Source organism: Aethalodelphis obliquidens, unplaced genomic scaffold (genome assembly GCF_003676395.1).
Source record: "Aethalodelphis obliquidens isolate GAN/ISIS:26980383/991018 unplaced genomic scaffold, ASM367639v1 scaffold8, whole genome shotgun sequence".
NCBI classification, from domain to species: domain Eukaryota; kingdom Metazoa; phylum Chordata; class Mammalia; order Artiodactyla; family Delphinidae; genus Aethalodelphis; species Aethalodelphis obliquidens.
In genome coordinates, this window is record NW_020837952.1 from 33,166,135 (window position 1) to 33,190,862 (window position 24,728).

The 24,728-nt window shown below is 35.0% G+C and overlaps 1 protein-coding gene across 14 annotated transcripts in view; it reads right to left on the minus strand.

The window, feature by feature from the left end:
- Positions 1 to 24,728, minus strand: part of CEP290 (centrosomal protein 290) — a 97,310-nt gene that overhangs the window by 54,601 nt on the left and 17,981 nt on the right. For all 14 annotated transcript variants that reach the window (XR_003432924.1, XM_027107131.1, XM_027107134.1 and 11 more), the window contains 10 exons: positions 23,009 to 23,181; positions 22,117 to 22,279; positions 20,514 to 20,614; positions 20,354 to 20,441; positions 18,540 to 18,652; positions 16,902 to 16,986; positions 16,212 to 16,354; positions 3,563 to 3,727; positions 3,018 to 3,167; positions 1,312 to 1,427 (listed from right to left, as the gene is read on the minus strand). Coding sequence is in view for 13 of the 14 variants with exons in the window: in XM_027107131.1 (XP_026962932.1) it covers positions 1,312 to 1,427; positions 3,018 to 3,167; positions 3,563 to 3,727; positions 16,212 to 16,354; positions 16,902 to 16,986; positions 18,540 to 18,652; positions 20,354 to 20,441; positions 20,514 to 20,614; positions 22,117 to 22,279; positions 23,009 to 23,181 (1,297 nt within the window). In the remaining variant the exon portion in view is untranslated. The remainder of the gene's footprint in view (positions 1 to 1,311; positions 1,428 to 3,017; positions 3,168 to 3,562; positions 3,728 to 16,211; positions 16,355 to 16,901; positions 16,987 to 18,539; positions 18,653 to 20,353; positions 20,442 to 20,513; positions 20,615 to 22,116; positions 22,280 to 23,008; positions 23,182 to 24,728) is intronic.

Genomic DNA, 24,728 nt, shown 5'->3' on the forward strand with positions numbered 1-24,728 from the left:
AAGTTATATTTTTATTTAATAAATGAAAGGTAAAGAAATTATTTTATCATTTTCATTTATCTACAAATTATTACTTTACAATTGTTACAATATAACAATTGCAGCTGAATCTTATAAATATTTTATTAAAAACAGAAAACAATTAAGAAAATAATCAATACCCCAAACTAATTCTGGAAATCAAGTCTCAGTATTCTGACCCTACTCTTATAGTAAAATTCTTTTTTTTTTTTTCGGTACACGGGCCCCTCACTGTTGTGGCCTCTCCTGTTGCGGACCACAGGCTCTGGACATGCAGGCTCAGCGGCCATGGCCCACGGGCCCAGCCGCTCCGCAGCATGTGGGATCCTCCCAGACCACGGGCACGAACCCATGTCCCCTGCATCGGCAGGTGGACTCTCAACCACTGTGCCACCAGGAAAGCCCCTGACTCTACTCTTAAATTTGAGTGTTAAATACTTATAAAATATCTAGAATACAAACAAAATGAGAAATAATTAGACTTAAAAGAAGGTGTATAAGACATTGTTGCCTATCCAGACCTGCAATCTGCTTGGCATAAACCAATTATGGTGTCAGCATTCTCTTTGAACTGAATGATTCAAACCTGGACATATGACTTGGACAGCTCATTAACCCAATTCTGACTCATGAGATCTAAGTCTGCCAGCAGCCTCTGGAAAAAATTTCATGTAAAAATAAAAAGTTATGTGAAAAAAAAATGCCCCTCTTCTTCAATGGTCATGGTTCCATCTTCCTTGAACTCCTTCCTTCAGCTATTTTATAACCAACATAGGAGATAATATGACCTATACTATAAGACTCCCAAACATGACCTATCCTATAATTAGCTTTGGTTTTCTTGTTAGATCAAATTGTAGTCACTCTTAGTGTTTAAATCACCTTTAATCAGGTATTCTAACTATTACTAAGGATATTAGTCCATTGGTACAGATGAGATGGCAGAGATAAGCACAAACAGGTTAGTTCCCCATGAAAATATATGAATAATGATGATGGTGATGATGAAGAATGATGCTAACAGCTGACATTTATAAACAGTTCATATGTGCTATAATATTCACAAAATGCTCATATCTGGGCATTTTCACATAATTCATTTAAGTTTCATAATAACCCTATGAAAAAGTATTACTATCACAGAATTTTATAGATAAGGAACTAAGACACAAAGCGGAGGTAAAGAGGCAGGAAGAAAAAGTAAAAGAAAGTATCTAAATATTTTTTGTTACTTAGCTTTAACACGAATATTCTTCAATTATATTTATAAAGTTTTGCTAACACCTATACCTTAGGTATTCTTTATATAATAAGCTCTGTTGATGACGAATTACTGCGAATTTTCTGTTATAGTCTTCAAGAGAATCTTCTAAATTCTTTAACTTATTTTCTTTATATTCTAGTTCCTAAAAATTGGTTTAAAAATGAGAATGAAAAAAGCATCAGGATATATTTTAAATTTGAAGGTATAAATTCATATTCTGACAAGATTATAGAAAAATATACAAAAGATAATAGCAAATCCATAAGCAGCACAGGTCATTTCTATGATTATTTTGAATACCTTATGGCATATGGAATGAGGTAATATGTGTAAATGAGAAGTGCTATGAAACAGATAAAATTATTTTCATCATACAGAGTAGTTACAGTAACCATACAAATGATCAGATACAGTGGTTACAAACTTACCTTTAGCCACTCAGTCCCACATACCCTTTAATGAACATATGCATTCATAGCTCCAGTCAAATTGTCCTTTCCAATTATTTCATTTTGAAGATGAAGAAATTTGAGACTTAGAAAGATCAAGTAACTTACTCAACATTAAAAAACTCATTAATACTACCCTTGGTAACCATTTTCTAAGCACACATGCCAAGCTCAGTGCCAGGTGCTTTACATATTGCAGATCTAACACTTGCAGTCAGGTCTGGCTGACTCCAAAGACCTTGCTACTTCTATCACTCTATGCTGCCTTAGGATTGGGAGTCCAAGTACTTGTTTTGCCACTTTGAACAGGTTTTCAGATTCCAAATTGGTTCTCTAATCTACCACAATGCTTCTCATGTGTTTTTTATATAAAGATGAAAAAAATGAATCTTATCACAAGTAACATGACAATGCAATACTTCTATCACTTATTGACAATGTTCCTGTATTGAAGAAGAATAAATTCATGAAGAATGCTAAAATTATAAATTTAAAAGTAATGATATAACATGAATTATAATGTTCTAATAAGTAATTTCTAATACTCAAAAAATGATTAATTAATATACAAATACAAGCATCTGATAATCATAACTCAAGTATATTCACAAATGGATTATTTAGGAAAGGGAAACAGCAGTGCTTATAATCAAAAACTTACTTTCATTGATTCTGAACACATTTTTGTGATTATATTTGCAATGTATGTGATATTACGGGTATTCACACTCAAATGAAATAATGAAAAGCATCCCTCATTATGCCATTCATAATGACTGTAATATAGACAGCAAAATTGAGAAACAAACACAAGGCAAGCAGTATCCTTTCTAATTTGCTAACAGATTAACTAATACCTTATAGGGTAAAGGGAAGAAAGAGATAAAAGACAATTTTGTTTAAAAGTTTCTTCTTGTAGTTAACACACAAAAAAAGGAACAATTCTAATCACTACACAAAAAGCTGTGTCAGACTTTATTCATGTGAATTGCTTTTCCAACCAGCAATAAATAAAAGAGCTCACCTTATTTATACATTACTACCTTATAGTAGCTGCATGTTATTCTATCTGTCAATCATATATTTCATATGAATGGCACACATGCTTCTCATTCAGATAAATGGAATAAACTGCTTTTATTCATAACATTCCATCTAATATCAAAATCATTAAAAAAACATTTCACTGTTAATATTCTAAGAACGCAAAGGAATATATGATGATTAAATTATAAAACATACTATCAACTATTTTTGTTACTCACATATAAAATTTTCAGTACCTGTAAGATATGTATTAAATATTCATTCTGAGAATTAATGATATTGGCACTAGATGGTGCTACCCCATCAGGTAAGTCTACTCCTTTAAACACAACATTTGATCCTTCTGATTGTCGTAAAAGACTGGTCTCTTTTTCAAGATGATCTATCTGCAAACGAACAGTTCAGAAATGAGAATCTCATCTCTTACACCCAAAGAAAGACAAATTTAAAAGCAGTAACTAACACTTCCTACTGAATATCTTGAACAAGTAGATATATGAATGCTCTGCCAAGTATTAATTAAATTATAATTTAATTTATAATTACTACTACTTAGAAATGTCTAGGAATAGATTTAGAATTTTTGTATCCTTTTATGTTACACAGTACTTAGTTTTCCACTAATTTAATTAAAAAAATTCAAACAGAAGGTTTCCAAACGTTGAAAGAATTAATTCAAGGGGCATTTTCTCATTAAATAGTCATTAAAAAAAATTAAATGTTTCATATTAAATCTTTATTCATATGCTTAGCATTTTCTTTTATATAATAAAATTCTCACCTTTAAATTTGCTTTTGTCAACTGCTGAGAATAATTTATAGCCTCCTTCCGAGATTCCCTGAGCTCCTGTCTTAATTCTTCATTCCTTCCAGTAAGTTGATCAACTTGGGCTTTTAAATGCAGATTGGCATCAAATATTCCTTCTGCATTCTTTGATTCTATAGCCTAATATATTTAAATTATATAGAAGAAATGTGAAGAAAAACACTAAAGTCATAGTAAAAAATCTATGTTTAAGTCAAATTCACACTTAAGCATTTTACTATTCCCATGTATAATAAAATATACCAAATATATCTCTTATTTATAAATTTAAATTGATAAAATACCAGTTTAATCTACAACAGTATTACCAAGCATACTAATCACTTCCTTCTAACAATTAACAATATCTAGCTAATCCAAATAGACTGGTAGATCAGAAAAACAACTAGACAGGAACAACATGACTAGGGTTCAAATATTAACCAATCTCTTATTTGCTGGGCAAGTGACTTGAAATTCCTTATACCTTAGCTTCCTTAACTCTAAAGAAGAGGAAATAATGTTAGCTCTGTCAACTTCACAAGGTTTTTATACAGTCAAAATGAGATAATTTATATGTAAATGCTTTGAAACCATGAAGCATCTGAATTTAAAGCATGAGCAAAGGAATGAAATAGCTACTACATTTAATTAATTAAATTTTTCATTGCTTCCTCTCCAGTTGAAGCATACATAATAACAAAGGCAAAGTATGATAAAATAGTTATCCAATTGTTATCCAAGAGTGCTGGATAAGCAAAAATAATCTGTCAAATATTAAAATACTATCCAAGAGGCTTCACTGCTCCTAATTCCCCAATAATGGCCTATATAAATATACCTACCCCCACGTACACATATACACAATACATACGTACCAATAGATCTGGACTTTATGGAACAAAACTGTTAAATGCATGGTAAAGCTTCAGAAATTAAGGCAGAAGACAAAGAAAGTAAGATGAGTAAAATCATATGTAATATCCTATTCAGGAGGGTGATCTGGGATTTAACTCAAGGCAGTAGGTCTGTAAGAGTAAGCCTTTACCCTAAGGAGATGAGAGCAGGCCATGTGGAGTAATAATTTATACTAATTAAAAGGGGATAGCAGAAAGAAGTAGGCAGAAGGAGGTATTCTGACAGATGACAAAGTAGTCTAGTTAGTTGTCTTGCTGAAAAATAGCAACATGCTATCTATAAATCCTTGTGGTAAAATGAGATTGAATTAGATGGTGATTAGGGGCCCTGAAAAACACCCTACAGCAATAGAAAGTGAACTAAAGTGCAGAAGCCGGAATTATCTGATCTAAACTGTCATTGATTCTGATGATTTCTTAGAGGACGTAGTGTTAGGTCATTCAGATGGGGCATATCAATCAGAAAAAAAAATGATAACCCAGAAGAGAAGCAGACAAAATCGATGGAAACAAGAATCCTAGGAAGGCCACAGGCTGTCAATTAAAATTAAAAAATTAAAAAAATAAATAAATAAAAATTAAAAAACGTAGAATCTTTCTGGGCTATTATTCTGTTTCTATTTGGTCACTAAATAGAGTTTCCCTTGTAGAACAGAGTTTGATCTGAGTATTAGTGGTGGGCAGCATCACAGATAAAAGATATTCACATAAGAAAGTATGAAGAATCATTTTAGATACTTAAAACAGTGGAGAAAAAACAAAGTCACCAACCAGAGAAGAAAAGTCAGAATTATAAAGGGATATATAGGGAACAAAGGGAATCAAAAGGGTTTCATAAATTTTGTTAAATGATTCTCTACCTCAGAAAGATTTTAACATACTAGTATCACTCTCTGCTAATAAAATGGTATTATTATAAAAAAAAACATTCCATGCAAATGGGAATCAAAAGAAAGCTGGAGTAGCAATACTCATATCAGATAAAATAGACTTTAAAATAAAGAATGTTACAAGAGACAAGGAAGGACACCACATAATGATCAAGGGATCAATCCAAGAAGTAGATATAACAATTAGAAATATATATGCACCCAACATAGGAGCACCTCAATACATAAGGCAACAGCTAACAGCTATAAAAGAGGAAATTGAGAGTAACACAATAATAGTGGGGGACTTAAACACCTCACTTCACCAATGGACAGATCATCCAGACAGAAAATTAATAAGGAAAGACAAGCTTTAAATGACACAATAGACCAGTTAGATTTAATTGATATTTGTAGGACATTCCATCCAAAAACAGCAGATTACACTTTCTTCTCAAGTGCACACAGAACATTCTCCAGGATGGATCACATCTTGGGTCACAAATCAAGCCTCAGTAAATTTAAGAAAACTGTAATCATATCAAACATCTTTTTCGACCACAATACTATGAGATTAGAAGTCAATTAAAAGGAAAAAAACATAAAAAACACAAACACATGGAGGCTAAACAATATGTTACTAAATAACCAAGAGATCACTGAAGAAATCAAAGACAAAATCAGAAAATACCTAGAGACAAATGACAAAGAAAACACGATCCAAAACCTATGGGATGCAGCAAAAACAGTTCTAAGAGGGAAGTTTAGAGCAATACAAGCCAACCTCAAGAAACAAGAAAAATCTCAAATAAACAATCTAACCTTACACCTAAAGGAACTAGAGAAAGAAGAACAAACAAAACCGAAAGTTAGTAGAAGGAAAGAAATAATAAAGATTAGAGCAGACATCAATGAAACAGAAACAAAGAAAACAATAGCAAAGATCAATAAAACTAAAAGCTGGTTCTTTAAGAAGATAAACAAAATTGATAAACCTTTAGCCAGACTTATCAAGAAAAAGAGGGAGAGGACTCCAATCAATAAAATTAGAAATGAAAATGGAGAAGTTACAACTGACACTGTAGAAATACAAAGCATCCTAAGAGACTACTACAAGCAACTCTATGCCAATAAAATGGACAACCTTGAAGAAACAGACAAATTCGTAGAAAGGTATAACCTTCCAAGACTGAACCAGGAAAAAATAGAAAATATGAAGAGACCAATCACAAGCACTGAAATTGAAACTGTGATTAAAAATCTTCCAACAAACAAAAGTTCCAGGATCAGATGGCTTCACAGGTGAATTCTATCAAATATTTAGAGAAGAGGTAACACCAATTTTCTCAAACTCTTCCAAAAAATTGAAGAAGGAACACCCCCAAACTTATTCTATGAGGCCATCATCACCCTGATACCAAAACCAGACAAAGATACTACAAAAAAAAGAAAATTACAGACCAATATCACTGATGAATATAGATGCAAAAATCCTCAACAAAACACTAGCAAACAGAATCCAACAACACATTAAAAGGACCATACACCATGATCAAGTGGGATTTATCCAGGGTATGCAAGGATTCTTCAATATACACAAATCAATCAATGTGATACACCATATTAACAAATTGAAGAAGAAAAACCATATGATCATCTCAATAGATGCAGAAAAAGCTTTTGACAAAATTCAACACCCCATTTATGATAAAAACTCTCCAGAAAGTGGGCACAGAGGGAACCTACCTCAACATCATAAAGGCCATATACGACAAACCCACAGCAAACATCATTCTCAATGGTAAAAAACTGAAAGCCTTTCCTCTAAGATCAGGAAAAAGACAAGGATTTCCACTCTCGCCACTATTATTCAACATACTTTGTAAGTCCTAGCCACGGCAATCAGAGAAGGAAAAGAAATAAAAGGAATACAAATTGGAAAAGAAGAAGTAAAACTGTCACTATTTGCAGATGACATGATACTATACATAGAGAATCCTAAAGATGCCACCAGAAAACTACTAGAGCTAATCAATGAATTTGCTAAAGTTGCAGGAAACAAAATTAATGCACAGAAATCACTTGCATTCCTATACACTAACAACGAAAGATAAGAAAGAGAAATTAAGCAAACAATCCCATTCACCATTGCAACAAAAAGAATAAAATACCTAGGAATAAACCCACCTAAGCAGGTAAAAGACCTGACTCAGAAAACTCTAAGACACTCGTGAAAGACATCAAAAATGATGCAAACAGATGGAGAGATATACCATGTTCTTGGATTGGAAAAATCAATATTGTGAAAATGACTATCCTACTCACAGCAATCTACAGATTCAATGCAATCCCTATCAAATTACCAGTGACATGTTTTACAGAACTAGAACAAAAAATCTTAAAATGTGTATGGGAGGGAGGAGCTTCAAGATGGCGGAAGAGTAAGACATGGAGATCACCCTCCTCCCCACAAATACGTCAGAAATACATCTACATGTGGAACAACTCCTACAGAACACCTACTGAATGCTGGCAGAAGACCTTAGACCTCCCAAAAGGCAAGAAACTCCCCACGTATCAGGGTAGGGCAAAAGAAAAAAAATAAATAAAACAGAGACGAAAGAATAGGGACGGGATCTGCACCAGCGGGAGGGAGCTGTGAAGGAGGGAAAGCTTCCACACACTAGGAAGCCCCTTCGCGGGCGGAGACTGCAGGTGGCAGAGGGGGGAAGCTTTGGCGCCACGGAGGAGAGCACAGCAACAGGGGTGCGGAGGGCAAAGCGGAGAGATTCCTACACAGAGGATCGGTGCCGACCAGCCGGAGAGGCTTGTCTGCTCCCCCGCCGGGGCGGGCGGGGATTGGGAGCCGAGGCTTGGGCTTCAGTCGGATTCCAGGGAGAGGACAGGGGTTGGCTGCGTGAACACAGCCCCTAAACGGGGCTAGTGCGCCATAGCTATCCAGGAGGGAGTCCGGGAAAATGTCTGGAATGGCCGAAGAGGCAAGAGACTTTTTCTTCCCTCTTTGTTTCCTGGTGCGCGAGGAGAGGGGATTAAGAGCGCTGCTTAAAGGAGCTCCAGAGACTGGCGCGAGCCGCAGCTATCAGTGCGGACCCCAGAGACGGGCATGAGACGCTAAGGCGGCTGCCACCGGCACCAAGAAGCCTGTGTGCGAGCACAGGTCAGTATCCACACCGCCCCTCCCAGGAGCCTGTGCAGCCCGCCACTGCTAGGGTCCCATGATCCAGGGACAACTTCCCTGGGAGAACACAGATCCTCAGGCTGGTGCAACGTCACGTGGTCCTCTGCCGTCGCAGGCTCGCCCCACACTCCGTACCCCTCCCTCCCCGCAGCATTAGTGAGCCAGAGCCCAGAATCAGCAGCTCCTTTAACCCCATCCTGTCTGAGCGAGGAACAGATGCCCTTAGGTGAGCTACACGCAGAGACGGGTACAAATCCAAAGCTAAACCCCAGGAACTGGACGAACAAAGAGGAGAAAGGGAAATCTCTCCCAGCAGCCTCAGGAGCAGCGGATTAAATCTCCACAATCAATTTGATGTACCTTGCATCTATGGAATACCTGAATAGACAACAAATCATCCCAAATTGAGGACGTGGACTTGGGAAGCAACGATACATATTTTTTCCCTTTTTCTCTGTTTATGAGTGTGTATGTGTATGCTTCTGTGTGTGATTTTGTCTATATAGCTTTGCTTTTACCATTTGTCCTAGGGTTCTGTCTGTCTGTTTTTTCTTTCTTTTTCTCTTAGTATGGTTTTCAGCTCTTTTTATCATTGGTGGATTTATTTTTTGATTTGGTTGCTCACTTCTTTCTTTTTTTTGATTACATTAAAAATTTTTAAAATATTTTTATTTTAATAACCATTTCATTTTATTTTATTTCATCTTTTTCATGCTTTCTTTCATCTGTTCTCCCTTTTATTCTGAGCTGTGTGGATAACAGGCTCTTGGTGCCCCACACAGGCATCAGGGCTGTGTCTCTGAGGTGGGAGAGCCAAGTTCAGGACATTGATCCACCAGAGACCTCTCAGCTCCATGTAATACCAAACGGCGAAAATCTCCCAGAAATCTCCATCTCAGCCAAGACCCAGCTCCACTCAATAACCAGCAAGCTACAGTGCTGGACACCCTATGCCAAACAACTAGCAAGACAGGAGCACAACCACACCCATTAGCAGAGAGGCTGCCTATAATCATAATAAGGTCAGAGACACTCCAAAACACACCACCAGACGTGGACCTGCCGACCAGAAAGACAAGATCCAGCCTCATCCACAAGAACATAGGCACTAGTCCCCTCCACCAGGAAGCCTACACAACCCACTGAACCAACCTTAGCCACTGAGGGCAGACACCAAAAACAACAGGAACTACGAACCTGCAGCCTGCGAAAAGGAGACCCCAAACACAGTAAGTTAAGCAAAATGAGAAGATAGAGAACCACATAGCAGATGAAGGAGCAAGGCAAAAACCCACCAGATGTAACAAATGAAGAGGAAATAGGCAGTGTACCTGAAAAAGAATTGAGAATATTATTAGTAAAAATGATCCAAAATCTTGGAAATAGATTGGAGAAAATACAAGAAACGTTTAACAAGCACCTAGAAGAACTAAAGAGCAAACAAAATGTGATGAACAACACAATAAATGAAATTAAAAATGCTCTAGAAGGGATCAATAGCAGAATAACTGAGGCAGAAGAACGGATAAGTGACCTGGAAGATTAAATAGTGGAAATAACTATTGCAGAGCAGAATAAATAAAAAAGACTGAAAAGAATTGAGGACAGTCTCAGAGACCTCTGGGACAACATTAAATGCAACAACATTCTAATTACAGGGGTCCCAGAAGAAGAGAAAAAGAATGGGACTGAGAAAATATTTGAAGCGATTATAGTTGAAAACTTCCCTGATATGGGAAAGGAAATAGTTAATCAAGTCCAGGAAACACAGAGAGTCCCATACAGGATAAATTGAAGGAGAAACATGTCAAGACACATATTCATCAAAGTATGAAAAATTAAATACAAACAAAAATTATTAAAAGCAGCAAGGGAAAAACAACAAATAACATGCAAGGGAATCCCCATAAGGTTAATAGCTGATCGTTCAGCAGAAACTCTGCAAGCCAGAAGGAAGTGGCAGGACATATTTAAAGTGATGAAAGGGAAAAACCTACAACCAAGATTACTCTACCCAGCAAGGACCTCATTCAGATCTGACGGAGAAATTAAAAACCTTTACAGACAAGCAAAAGCTAAGAGAATTCAGCACCACCAAACAAGCTTTACAACAAATACTAAAGGAACTTCTCTAGGCAGGAAACTCAAGAGAAGGAAAAGACCTACAATAACAAACCCAAAACAATTAAGAAAATGGTAATAGGAACATACATATTGATAATTACCTTAAATGTAAATGGAGTAAATGCTCCAACCAAAAGACATAGACTGCCTGAATGGATACAAAAACAAGACCCGTATATATGCTGTCTACCCACTTCAGAGAGACCCAGAGACCCACTTCAGACCTAGGGACACATACAGACTGAAAGAGAGGGGATGGAAAAAGATATTCCATGCAAATGGAAATCAAAAGAAAGCTGGGGTAGCAAATCTCATATCAGATAAAATACACTTTAAAACAAAGACTATTACTAGAGACAAAGAAGGACACTACATAATGATCAAGGGATCTATCCAAGAAGTAGATATAACAACTGTAAATATTTATGCACCCAACAGAGGAGCACCTCAATACATAAGGCAAATACTAATAGCCATAAAAAGGGAAATCGACAGTAACACAATCGACAGTAACACAATCATAGTAGGGGACTTTAACACCCCACTTTCACCAATGGACAGATCATCCAAAATGAAAATAAATAAGAAAACACAAGCTTTAAATGATGCATTAAACAGGATGGACTTAATTGATATTTATAGGACATTCCATCCAAAAACAACAGAATACACTTTCTTCTCAAATGCTCATAGAACATTCTCCAGGATAGATCATATATTAGGTCACATATCAAACCCTGATAAATTTAAGAAAATTGAAATCATATCAGGTATCTTTTCTGACCACAACGTTATGACTAGAAATCAATTACAGGAAAAAATCTGTAAAAAATATAAACACATGGAGGCTAAACAATACACTACTTAATAACCAAGAAATCAGTGAAGAAATCAAAGAGGAAATCAAAAAATACCTAGAAACAAATGACAATGAAAACACGACGACCAAAACCTATGGGATGAAGCAAAAGCAGTTTTAAGAGTGAAGTACAGGGGCTTCCCTGGTGGCGCAGTGCTTGAGAGTCCGCCTGCCGATGCAGGGGGCACAGGTTCGTGCCCTGGTCCAGGAAGATCCCACATGCAGCGGAGCGGCTAGGCCCGTGAGCCATGGCCGTTGAGCCTGCGCATCCGGATCCTGTGCTCCGCAACTGCAGAGGCCACAACAGTGAGAGGCCCACGTACAGCAAAAAAATAAAAGAGTGAAGTTTATAGCGATACAATCCTACCTTAAAAAACAAGAAACATCTCAAATAAACAAACTAACCTTACACCTAAAGCAGTTAGAGAAAGAAGAACAAAAAAACCCCGAAGTTAGCAGAAGGAAAGAAATCATAAAGATCAGATCAGAAATAAATGAAAAAGAAATGAAGGAAATGATAGCAAAGATCAATAAAATTAAAAGCTGGTTCTTTGAGAAGATAAACAAAATTGATAAACCATTAGCCAGACTCATCAAGAAAAAAAGGGAGAAGACTCAAATCACTAGAAGTAGAAATGAAAAAGGAGAAGTAACAACTGACATTGCAGAAATACAAAGGATCATGAGAGACTACTACAAGCAACTCTATGCCAATAAAATGGACAACCTGGAAGAAATGGACAAATTCTTAGAAACGTACAACCTTCCAAGACTGAACCGGGAAGAAATAGAAAATATGAACCGACCAATCACAAGCACTGAAATGCAAACTGTGATTAAAAATCTTCCAACAAACAAAAGTTCAGGACCAGATGGCTTCACAGGAGAATTCTATCAAACATTTAGAGAATACTTAACACCTATCCTTCTCAAACACTTCCAAAATATAGCAGAGGGAGGAACACTCCCAAACTCATTCTACGAAGCCACCATCACCCTGATACCAAAACCAGAAAAAGATGTCACAAAGAAAGAAAACTACAGGCCAATATCACTGATGAATATAGATGCAAAAATTCTCAACAAAATACTAGCAAACAGAATCCAACACTACATTAAAAAGATCATACACCATGATCAAGTGGGATTTATCCTAGGAATGCAAGGATTCTTCAATATATGCAAATCAATCAATGTGATACACCAAATTAACAAATTGAAGGAGAAAAACCAGATGATCATCTCAATAGATGCAGAGAAAGATTCTGACAAAATTCAACACCAATTTATGAAAAACATCCTCCAGAAAGTAGGCAGAGAGCGAACTTACCTCAACATAATAAAGGCCATATATGACAAACCCACAGCCAACATCGTCCTCAATGGTGAAAAACTGAAACCATTTCCACTAAGATCAGGAACAAGACAAGCTTGCCTACTCTCACCAGTATTATTCAACATAGTTTTGGAAGTTTTAGCCACAGCAACCAGAGAAGAAAAAGAAATAAAAGGAATGCAAATTGGAAAAGAAGAAGTAAAGCTGTCACTGTTTGCAGATGACATGATACTACACGTAGAGAATCCTAAAGAGGCTACCAGAAAACTACTAGAGCTAATCAATGAATTTGGCAAAGTAGCAGGATACAAAATTAATGCAGAGAAATCTCTTGAATTATTATACACTAATGATCAAAAATCTCAAAGCGAAATTAAGAAAACACTCCCACTTACCACTGCAACAAAAAGAATAAAATACCTAGGAATAAACCTGCCTAAGGAGACAAAAGACCTGTATGAAGAAAATTATAAGACACTGATGAAAGAAATTAAAGGTGATACAAGTAGATGGAGAGATACACCATGTTCTTGGATTGGAAGAATCAACATTGTGAAAATGACTATACTACCCAAAGCAATCTGCAGGTTCAATGCAATCCCTTTCAAACTACCACTGGCATTTTTCACAGAACAAAAAATTTCACAGTTTGTATGGAAACACAAAAGACCCCGAACAGCCAAAGCAATCTTGAGAAAGAAAAACGGAGCTTGAGGAATCAGGCTCCCTGACTTCAGACTATACTACAATGCGACAGTAATCAAGACAGTATGGTACTGGCACAAAAACAGAAACATAGATCAATGGAAAATGATAGAAAGCCCAGAGATAAACCACGCACCTATGGTCAACTAATCTATGACAAAGGAGGCAAGGATATACAATGGAGAAAAGACAGTCTCTTCAATAAGTGGTGCTGGGAAAACTGGACAGCTACATGTAAAAGAATGAAATTAGAACACTCCCTAACACCATACACAAAAATAAACTCAAAATGGAATAGACCTAAATGTAAGGCCAGATACTATAAAACTCTTAGAGGAAGACATAGGCAGAACACTGTTTGACATAAATCACAGCAAGATCTTTTTTGATCCACCTCCTAGACTAATGTAAATAAAAACAAAAATAAACAAATGGGACCTAATGCAACTTTAAAGCTTCTGCAAATCAAAGGAAACTACAAACAAGACAAAAAGAGAACCCTCAGAACGGGAGAAAATATTTGCCAACGAATCAATGCACAAAGGATTAATCTCCGAAATATATAAACAGCTCATGCAGCTCAATATTAAAATAACAAACAACCGAATCCAAAAATGGGCAGAAGACCTAAATAGACATTTCTCCGAAGAAGACATACAGATGGCCAAGAAGCACATGAAAAGCTGCTCAACATCACTAATTATTAGAGAAATGCAAATCAAAACTACAATGAGGTATCTCCTCACATTGGTTAGAATGGGCAGCATCAGAAAATCTACAACAACAAATGCTGGAGAGGGTGTGAAGAAAAGGGAACCCTCTTACACTGTTGGTGGGAATGTAAACTGATTCAGCCACTATGGAGAACAGTATGGAGATTCCTTAAAAAACTAAAAATAGAATTACCATATGACCCAGCAATCCCACTACTGGGCATATACCCAGAGAAAACCATAATTCAAAAAGACATAGGCGCCCCAATGTTCATTGCAGCACTATTTACAATAGCCAGGTCATGGAAGCAACCTAAATGCCCGTCGACAGACGAATGGATAAAGAAGATGTGGTACATATATACAATGGAATATACTCAGCCATAAAAAGGAACGAAATTGGGTCATTTGTTGAGATGTGGATGGATCTAGAGACTGTCATACAGAGTGAAGTAAGTTAGAAAGAGAAAAACAAATATCGTATATTAACACATATATGTGGAACATAGAAAAATGGTACAGATGAACCGGTTTGCAGGGCAGAAATTGAGACACAGATGTAGAGAACAAACGTATGTACACCAAGGGGGGAAAGTGGCGGGAGTCGGTGGTGGTGGGATGAATTGGGAGATTGGGACTGACATATATACACTAATATATATAAAATAGGTAACTAATAAGAACCTGCTGCATAAAAAAATAAAATAAAATTCAAAAACAAAAGTATTCAACTATTGACTAATCATAAAAAAAGCAATTCAATGAATAAGACTTTTTTCTATATAAATCAAGCATAGTATAATAATGCATGTTAAGTATGTTCAGATCATGTAAATGACATAGATTTAAATATTAAGAATCTAAAAATTTATGTTTTATTCAAGTTTATATAACAGACACTCATCAATACCGTAGAACTCTTAAGTCCCTATATGGTAAATATAAATAGAACATCATTTAATGGCTAAAATCTTTCTCATAGTAATTCTTAAGTCTTTAAATATTCAAAATATTCTTACTACATCCTATTACACTTCTAGGTTTGTGGTGTAAGGTCCTAACAGACCTACCCTCCCACATTTAACAAGTGAATACAAAAAACTACTACATAAAAGTTCTAGAAAATGAACAAAAGCAACAGATTTTGGAGGGGACTTGAAACTTGGAAGACAGGACTAGCAAGCAGTAAATTTGTTGTTTTTAAGGCTTAACTGAGAGGGCAAGCTGCAGTTCCAGTGACCTGTCTTCTTTCTGGCCTAAAAACCAGAGGATAGGACCCAAAGCCACAGAATAGTGAGAGGGGAATTCCAGAAGGAAAAGAACCAACAAAAGGGATCTTCAAATTCTGTGTAAAAGCTCTGCCAGGTCTCAAGCTGACCATTAAAACAGAAAAATGGAGATGACAGAAGAAAGTATCAGTGAACTTGAAGATAAATCAATGGGAATTATCCAACTGGGAACAGAAAAGATAAAAAATTAGGAACGAAAAAATGAACAGAGCCTCAAGGAGTTGTGGGACAATATCAAAAGGCCTAACATGTTTCAGTGGAGTCCCAGAGAGAATGAGGCAAAAAAATGATTGAAGAAATTAATGGCAGAAAACTTCCCAATTGTGGTGAATAGCATAAGTGAACAGATTCAAGCTCAGCAAACCCCAAACAAGCTACACACACACATACACACATACACACCCTTGGCACATTGCAGTCAAACTGGCAAAAACCAAATAAAAAGAGAAAGTTTTGAAAGTAGCCCAAGAAGAACTACACATTTCATACGGGAGAACAATGACTCAAATGACAAAAAATGTTTCATCAGAAACTGTGGAGATCAATGAGAGTGGAACAATATCTTTGAAGTGATGAAACAACAAAATAAAACCATTAATATAAAAATAACTTACATTAACTAGTCTTTCAAGACTGGGAATAATTAGAGATGTTTCCCCTCCTTTAACATCAGGATCTTTCTGCATTTCCTTAATAGCTTGCAATATTTCTTTCATACCTTCTTCAAGTTGCTTATTTTCTTCAACTAATTCTTTTACTAAAATGAAATATTTTTTTCATTGAATGAATAGATTTTTTTACAATTTACACTATGCTATATAGATTACAAATATTTCACATACAGTAAAAATAACCCATTTATAAAATGCAAATGCAAATAAATGTACAAAAAATTCAACTATAAATCCAATGTGTGAATGATGAAGTTAAATCACACACCTATTTAAATCCTGTGCATATATATATATATATCTCATGGCTGAAAGAAATAAATCATAAGCATACTTTGCCTTTACTTTATATTAAAAATTTCTTAAATTTGTTTTTCTAACTGTACTTTCATTAGAGAACAAAAGAGAAAAATAGACTTATTTATCATCACAATAAATTCAGATTAATAACATGCTCTGAAAATGAATATAGCAAGGCAAACCAAATAGATGAATGAGAGACTGAAGTCTATACATTATAGTTAGTTAAGGCTAAAACAGACTAGAAAACAGAATGTAGTAAAGTCCTTTCAATCCCATAATTTTCAGTACAGACTAAATAAATAAGAAAAATAAGAGATAATAGTGACTTACATTTATTCTGAAACTTGGCTATTATTGTTCTACTTCTTTCTAAATCTCTTTCTTTTTCAATTAGTTCTCTTGAAAGAAATTCATTCTAAACAAAACATAAAGAGAAAAAAATTGATTTAAAAAAAATGACAATAGTTTTGAAGTTTAAAGAAGTTTGACCAATTGAGGTTTAACATACCCACAGCAAGCTACAGAAACGTAGCAGCACTCACAAAAATAAAATAAAATCTAAAAGGTAAAACAGATAATGATCCTCCTCCCACCTCCCCCCCCGACCCCACACCCATGGCAAAAGGCAAACAGATAAGGAAGGTTTTTGTCTTTGGCACCACAATCATCTCTTTTAATGATCTGCCTTTACACTACCCATTCTGCCTGGCTTCTATGACGTTCAAGCTCTATTTCTGCATTTCTACTTTGTGCTTCTTTGATCAATAAATCCTGTGCTATGGCTTCATTCTAAAGAAACATTTAATAAATTAGGCAAGTCAATGAGTTCATTTCAGATGTATTGCATTTTTAGATCTTTTAAAAGACAGAATGTGTATAAATTAGTGTTAATGTGCAAACATAAAAGAATTCTTATTATAATTGCTACTTATCGAATTTTGTTAGTCATAAAAAAGAATTAAAAAAAAAATCCCAGGAATGTAATTTGGAGGAGAGCTCACCTGAGATCTAAGAAATACTAGTTCTGTCCATAGCTGTTCTATAAGATTTGCAAGTGGATCTATCTGAGATAATTTTGATTGTGCAGTAATTGGCACAGGGTCCAGAACATTAACTTCAAGATTACTTTTCAAAATCTCTGTCTGTACGGGTACTTCACTTTTTCCTACATCTTCTTTGAAATTGGTATAAGCGTAGTTTATTGGGGTATGAACCTGTTCATCTTCTGATGCTGCTACTTGTGATTTAGCCACGTCAGCTCTATTTTCATGAATTTGTTGACAAAGTATTGTAGATTTTTGCCTAAGTGATAACTTCTGCATTAAGTCTGAAGCTGTTGATAAGGCTCGTAAAGAAGAATCACTTTTTTATGTGAAATTAGTCTTCTCAAGTGCCTGATGGCTTCCTGATACTTTCTTTATAGATTCATCAGAAACAGAGTATAAATGGTCATTTATTTCTTCATGATTCTCCCTACTAAAGGTATTGACTAATGATTCTAGATTTGTTAAAGACTATAGACAGGGTGCTTTAAAAATCTCTCTTATTGTAATAGTTTCTAGAGGTGAAATATTATCTTTCACTTGTATAGATGAAGAATGTCTAGTTAAAGAGACAAAAGGATCCACTTCACTTTCTACACTATGACGAATTTCAGATAACATTCTTGATAATGATCCTATGGTCATATTCTCTTCAGGCTCATTCTGACATGACTGTGGAATATTGAATGATGGTTTCCTATGCGGCAGCTCTACTTTATCTGAACTCCTAATCTGTATTCAGAGTAAATAATGTCTCATTAATGAATCTTGGGATTGACAGGTTATTGAAATAAAACATTTTCCTTTTATTTAACAAGTATAAAAAGAAGCAATGTCCAAAATGAGACAATGGGGGCAGAAATGAAAGCCCTGATAATAATATTTTTCTTTATTCTCTTCACCATAGCAGTACCTTACTATTTACCTTTGATTGTGCTTCACTCATATTTTTGAGGCTAATGAAATCAAATTTTCTTCCTTCCATTTTATTCTCTTGAGAAAAGTCTTCAGTTAGGTTCAGGTTCTCAACAGTTAATCCTACATATAAAAGAATTAACAAATGAGAAGCATAAAAATAACTCTGCTATTATTCCAATACTTTAACTCTTAAAAACTAGAATCAAATTTTAACTCAAACAAAATGTAGAATAATTATTTCCAAAATCCTTGATCTATATGTAGCCTCTTATACAACTTCCTGATTTAGCTCACTTTTAATAAGATATTAATAAGTTGTTTATTTTTTGATATTGAGCTCCATGAGCTGTTTGTATATTTTAGAGATTAATCTTTTGTCTGTTGTTTCATCTGCAAATATTTTCTCCCATTCTGAGGGTTGGCTTTTCATCTTGTTTATGGTTTCCTTTGCTGTGCAAAAGCCTTTAAGATACAATGGAATATTACTCAGCCATAAAAAGAAACGAAATTGAGTTATTTGTAGTGAGGTGGATGGACCTAGAGTCTGTCATACAGAGTGAAGTAAGTCAGAAAGAGAAAAACAAATATTGTATGCTAATGCATATATATGGAATCTAAAAAAAAAATGGTATTGATGAAACTAGTGGCAGGGCAGGAATAGATATAGACATAGAGAATGGACTTGAGGACACAGAGGGGGCATGGGGGGAAGCTGGGACAAAGTGAGAGTAGCATTGACATATACACTACCAAATGTAAAATAGATAGCTAGTGGGAAGCGGCTGCATAGCACAGGGAGATCAGCTCAGTGGTTTGCAACGACCTAGAGAGGTGGGATAGGGAGGGTGGGAGGGAGGCTCAAGAGGGAAGGGATATGGGGATATATGTATGCATATGGCTGATTCACTCTGTTGTACAACAGAAACTAACATAGTATTGTGAAGCAATTATACTCCAATAAAGATGTATTCAAAAAAATAAATAAAATAAAATTAAAATAATCTTAAAAAAAGATATTAATGAAAAACAATTACAAATTTTATCTTCGCTATCATTCTTTTCCCATATTAATAAGTACTTAAATAGTTAAAAGACACATATTAAGAAAGTAGATAAGAATCATGAATAATGACTAAATTGCTTAATACACTAATAAATTATGAAGTTTTGCCCTTCTAGAAATTTTTGATGTACTATAGACAGCATAATGCTAAAAAAAAAATAAAACAAAAACAAACAAAAAAACCTCTATTTTGTGGGCTTGGGCCAAGTTAGAAAAAAAAAAGCCTTCTCTATGGTCTTACAAAAAAGCACTGTAATAGCTATTAAAAAATAAACCAGCTGTTCTCTTTATACCATGTAAGATAAAACAAAACAAAAAATTGTTAATTTTTATTCAATAAAATATTACTTTCACTTAGTAAAGAATAATGTACAATTAAAGCTTCCAATGCATAGCTTTTAAAGAAAAAGAAAATATTAACAGTAACATATATTGACAAAAATTACTGTTTTATCATTACTAATCACAACATACTGGGATTGTCTAGAAATTAATACAGACTATATTGTAAATTTTTCAAAAGTCCATGATTCTGATGTTTGTTTTTTGTTCACTTATTATTCTTTTAACTGTTTAGATTTAGGACTAAACTCAGTGACACTCACTCATACACTCTTCATCAGGCCATTATTTTCATTTATCAAACTTGTAGCAAAACCACAGTAATACAGCAATACTATTTCTCACATACAGAAAATTACAGATCCAGACAATTCATTTTCCAATGATTCTTTCAAAGGTTTGGAATAACAGTATACCTGAAGTTGCAGTTCTTTTTCCTTTTTCTTGAGCCATTTGACGAATTTTTTTCTTCAGATCAAGTCTTTCTTCCTCTAGGCTTTCAATCTACAAAATTAAAATTGTTAGTATTTTTCTTTACTTCAACCAGGAAAATAACCAATTGACTACTGCACTTGCCTCTTTCAAAAGAATCTGGTTTTCAGCTCTGTACTGCTGCTGTTTTAAACTTTTGCTATTTCTGAATTCAGTTAAATCAATCATTGTCTTTGGTTCAAGGCCTAAAATAAAAAGCAGAATGATTAAAACCTTATTAATATTCAAATGAACTACAAAAACTTCATACGGCAACTGGTTATCATCAAGCAACTGGTTATAATCTATTTAGCCACCATCACTGAAGAATGGGGATTTTTGTGCAAGAATTTTTGAGGTATTTGAACTGTAACCATACAAGCTAAAATTTTATCACAATTATTAATGGAAATCCTGACAAAGACATATTATGATCTGTCTTCCATGTTGGACTGTCAGAGAGGTACTATAATGTACTAAGAACAGAAGCTTTGTAATAAAACAAAGTTGGGTTCAATTCCCACTATCAACTATTAACTGGTTGTAGGGATAATACTATATGTAAGTACATGTGTATGAATGTATACACGTATTTCTTTTTGGCTTGTTGTCAGGTGTATAATAAAATTAACCCAAATAAAGTACTTATAGCAGTGCTTGGCACATAGTAGTCAATATTAATATCAATATCAATTATATTTTGTCATGACTAGACTGACACTCTCAGTGTGCCTCTTTCCTAACTTCCCATTACTAAGCAGCTATGCTCTGAAAACCAGATATCAAGATTGTCTCAAGTAATTATAAAGCAAGATTTGGGGCCTTTAAAAAACAGAAAATCTGGTGTTTGTGACGGCTCAGTCACCTTTAGGAACGTCCATATTGAAGTTGGTCGTGATCTGGTAGATCAAGTTGATTAGACTAAGTCTAACTTGAGGTCCTGGCATTACTCTGGGTCCCAGATAGACACTTTTTTACGAATAAATAATATGTATAAAATATTTATTTTTCCTTCCTTTAGAGAATAGTTTTTACAGGTGATCATTTTAACTCTAAGAAAGCATTAACTGGTATTTACCAAGTATAATGAAATCATGATTTAGATATTTATTTCCATTTTAAAGTAGCAATTTAGATTGGACTGTCGTAACATTCAAACTAGTAATATTCACTAATGAACTATTTATTGATATCAATATATAAACTCTCAAGCTATATTTATTACTTCTTAGAATCAATAGTAACCTTAAAATACTCAACCCAAGTAAAACTTAGTGCCAATTATAAAAGTCAAGTATTTAAAAGTCTTAAAAAGGATTAAACAGTATTTCTAAATGTCCCCATGTATTCATCTGAAACTAGAGCATTTTGCAAACTAACACACTACTTTTGTTGGAAAAAAAAAAGCGTAATTTCTAATAGTGGTATTAACTAAGTAGCTTTCCTTTTTTTAAGCATGCAATTATTATTGAGGCGATCTCCGACTGAATATAGCAGTGCTCCAGGTCTGTCCAACCACCATCGCAGCTCCATCAAATCCATGATCCCACTTCAACTGGAACAGCTCCACTTTTACTTGTTTTAAGTATTTTTATAGGAGGAATTATTAAATAAAAAAAGCATCCAAATATCTAAAAACAATCATAAGCCAAAAAAAATGACTTGACAATTAGGTTGAGCAAACTACATATCTTAAAAGATGACTTACCCATACGCTCTTTAAGTGCCTCATTCTCATCAAGGAAATCATTGATCTTCAATTCAAGTTTATTGATTTCCTTTGTCAATACTTCAATCTCTTGATCTCTTATTTTAATTTGGTTTTTACAATTCTTTATTTCAATAACAGCATCTTCTAAGCCATAAACTCCCTGAAAAATACCCAATATAATTTAAATATAACATTGTTTATTTGAATAAACTGTCAAATTCATGAATTTGTTTTCTTATTAAGTCTGAGGGGAAGTACACATATAACTAAGATTTACAACTATAAACTGTGTTTTTTACTGTACTTTTAAAAAACAAATCCAGTAATAATAATAACGGGAAATGGAACAGTTGAAATTTCCCAGTATAGCATCCTAATGGCAAAGTGACTCAGAATATTACACATAAAACACTTAACAAAATACAGAAAAGGAATAGTAAGGGAGAATCAGCAATACCATTAGAATATGTAGGTTATTAGTTGCCTGACTTAGCAGTAATCAGATTTAAAAATATAAAAAGTACAAAGTAAGGCTGTGTTGGCACAGTAGGTGGTAAAACTGCTTCTGTTACAACTTTTAGACAACTCATCAGTGGTGTCACATCTACATGGTGGTACAATGACACAGATTACAAAGAATCTAATCCTGCTGCCTCACCAAAGCTGATTATCTGGGCAAAATGCTTTAATCAAATGGTTTGAAAACAATTCTGCTAAAAAGTAAATGCTGCACAAAAGTTTGAACACTTCAGTATAAATCAATTAGGATAATCTTTATCACGAGATACTTCTGGAATGTTTTTAAATGGTATAAAGAAAATGGCACAGAACAGTCTATAAGTGGCAAGATAATTCTAAGCTCCTTGATTGACAAGATAAAAATACATACCGATTCATAATCTTTTAATCGCTTCAGAGTCTCAACTAGTTCTTTATCCTTTTCCCTAGCATCAGCCTCAGCCAGTTCAGCTGTTCTCTCAGCCTCTTTAGTTCTCTCTTCTAAAATTTGAACCTTAGACTGAATTTTCATATAATGAGTCCGTTGAGAAAGTGCTGAAGCTCCTACAGGGTAAAAATTAAAATCATGAATAAACTGAATTGACTACTTACTCCTATAAAACACTGGTTACAGTATGGGAAGCAGGAAATGTGGTATGTCACTAAAAAAAGTCCATTTAATATTATAATTTTATATTTGTAAAATAAAGTTTTGATTTGGTTTTATTTATAAAGCTAAAAAGGAAATTTTAATAAAATCTTAGCTGAAAGGGTATGGATTATAAAAGACTGGAAAACACTGCTTTACAAAGAATGATAATTGTGGCAAAGGCTGCTGTTTCTAATAGTTAGCTCCCTTTCGTCCACTGTAATAGAACTATGGATTTTTAGACGGACACGTGGCCACTTGAAATAACGACTAAATTTCCACTTACATTCCAGTAGCTAGGTGTGGTCATGAGACTAATAGGATATAAACAGAAAGACCATGTGCACATTTCAGGAAATGTTTTTAAAGGAGAGGAGTGAAATTTTCTTTTCTCCTTCCTCCTTGCTGCCAGCTGGAATATGGACATTAGGGCTGGAACTCAGTCTTCTTAGAACATGAGATGGAAACCTCATGCTGATAGTCAAAGCAACAAGATACAGGGTCCCTGGTATCTGGTATTTGTACAAGTAGCACACCTACACTAAACTAGTTGCCTCAACTTTGATTATATCACGGAAAAGTACATTTCCATCCTGTTTAAACCATTGTTACATTCGATTTTTTTCTGTCAGTTGCAGCTAAACTTAACTGTAACTAATAGTTAAAAAATTCCCGGGCTTCCCTGGTGGCGCAGTGGTTGAGAGTCCGCCTGCTCATGCAGGGGACACGGGTTCGTGCCCCGGTCTGGGAAGATCCCACATGCCGCAGAGCGGCTGGGCCCGTGAGCCATGGCCACTGAGCCTGCGCGTCCGGAGCCTGTGCTCCGCAACAGGAGAGGCCACAACAGTGAGAGGCCCGCGAACCGGGAAAAAAAAAAAAAAAAAAAAAATTCCTACTTGTACATCTTAACAAACTGTTGCTAAGACCAAAATATAGTATTCGTATCATTCTAAAATTTACTGACAATCATTCTTACACTCATCCATAATAAACATCTACTGATTTATAGGTCATATACTTACATACAGGCACTGGACTAGTGTGGGAGATCACACACGTTTATAAGAAGTGAGTCCTGTTCTCTGGAGTTAACAGCCTAGCTGGAGAATGTGACAGAGGCTCCTGTCCCCAAAATCTATTCTCCCTTTCTTCTGCAAGGCCCTCCACAATATATTACCTGCCTATCCTTCAGTACATGCTCTTTGCTTCTTGCCTTCTCTTCCTCTACCTCGCTGTTTGGGACTGGATGTGAGGGTAAAGTTCCATTTTGCATGAGGCAGATGAAGGCAATACCCTAGACTGCCTAACTAGACCAATACACAAGTGAGAAATAAACTTCTATCTTGATTTTGCCACCGTTTTTCAGATGCTTCTACGAGCTAAAACTAATCTTAACCAATGAAAGGAGACCACCATTAACTGTCATGCACAAGTTATTTCAATATACAGAGTATAGCCTAGT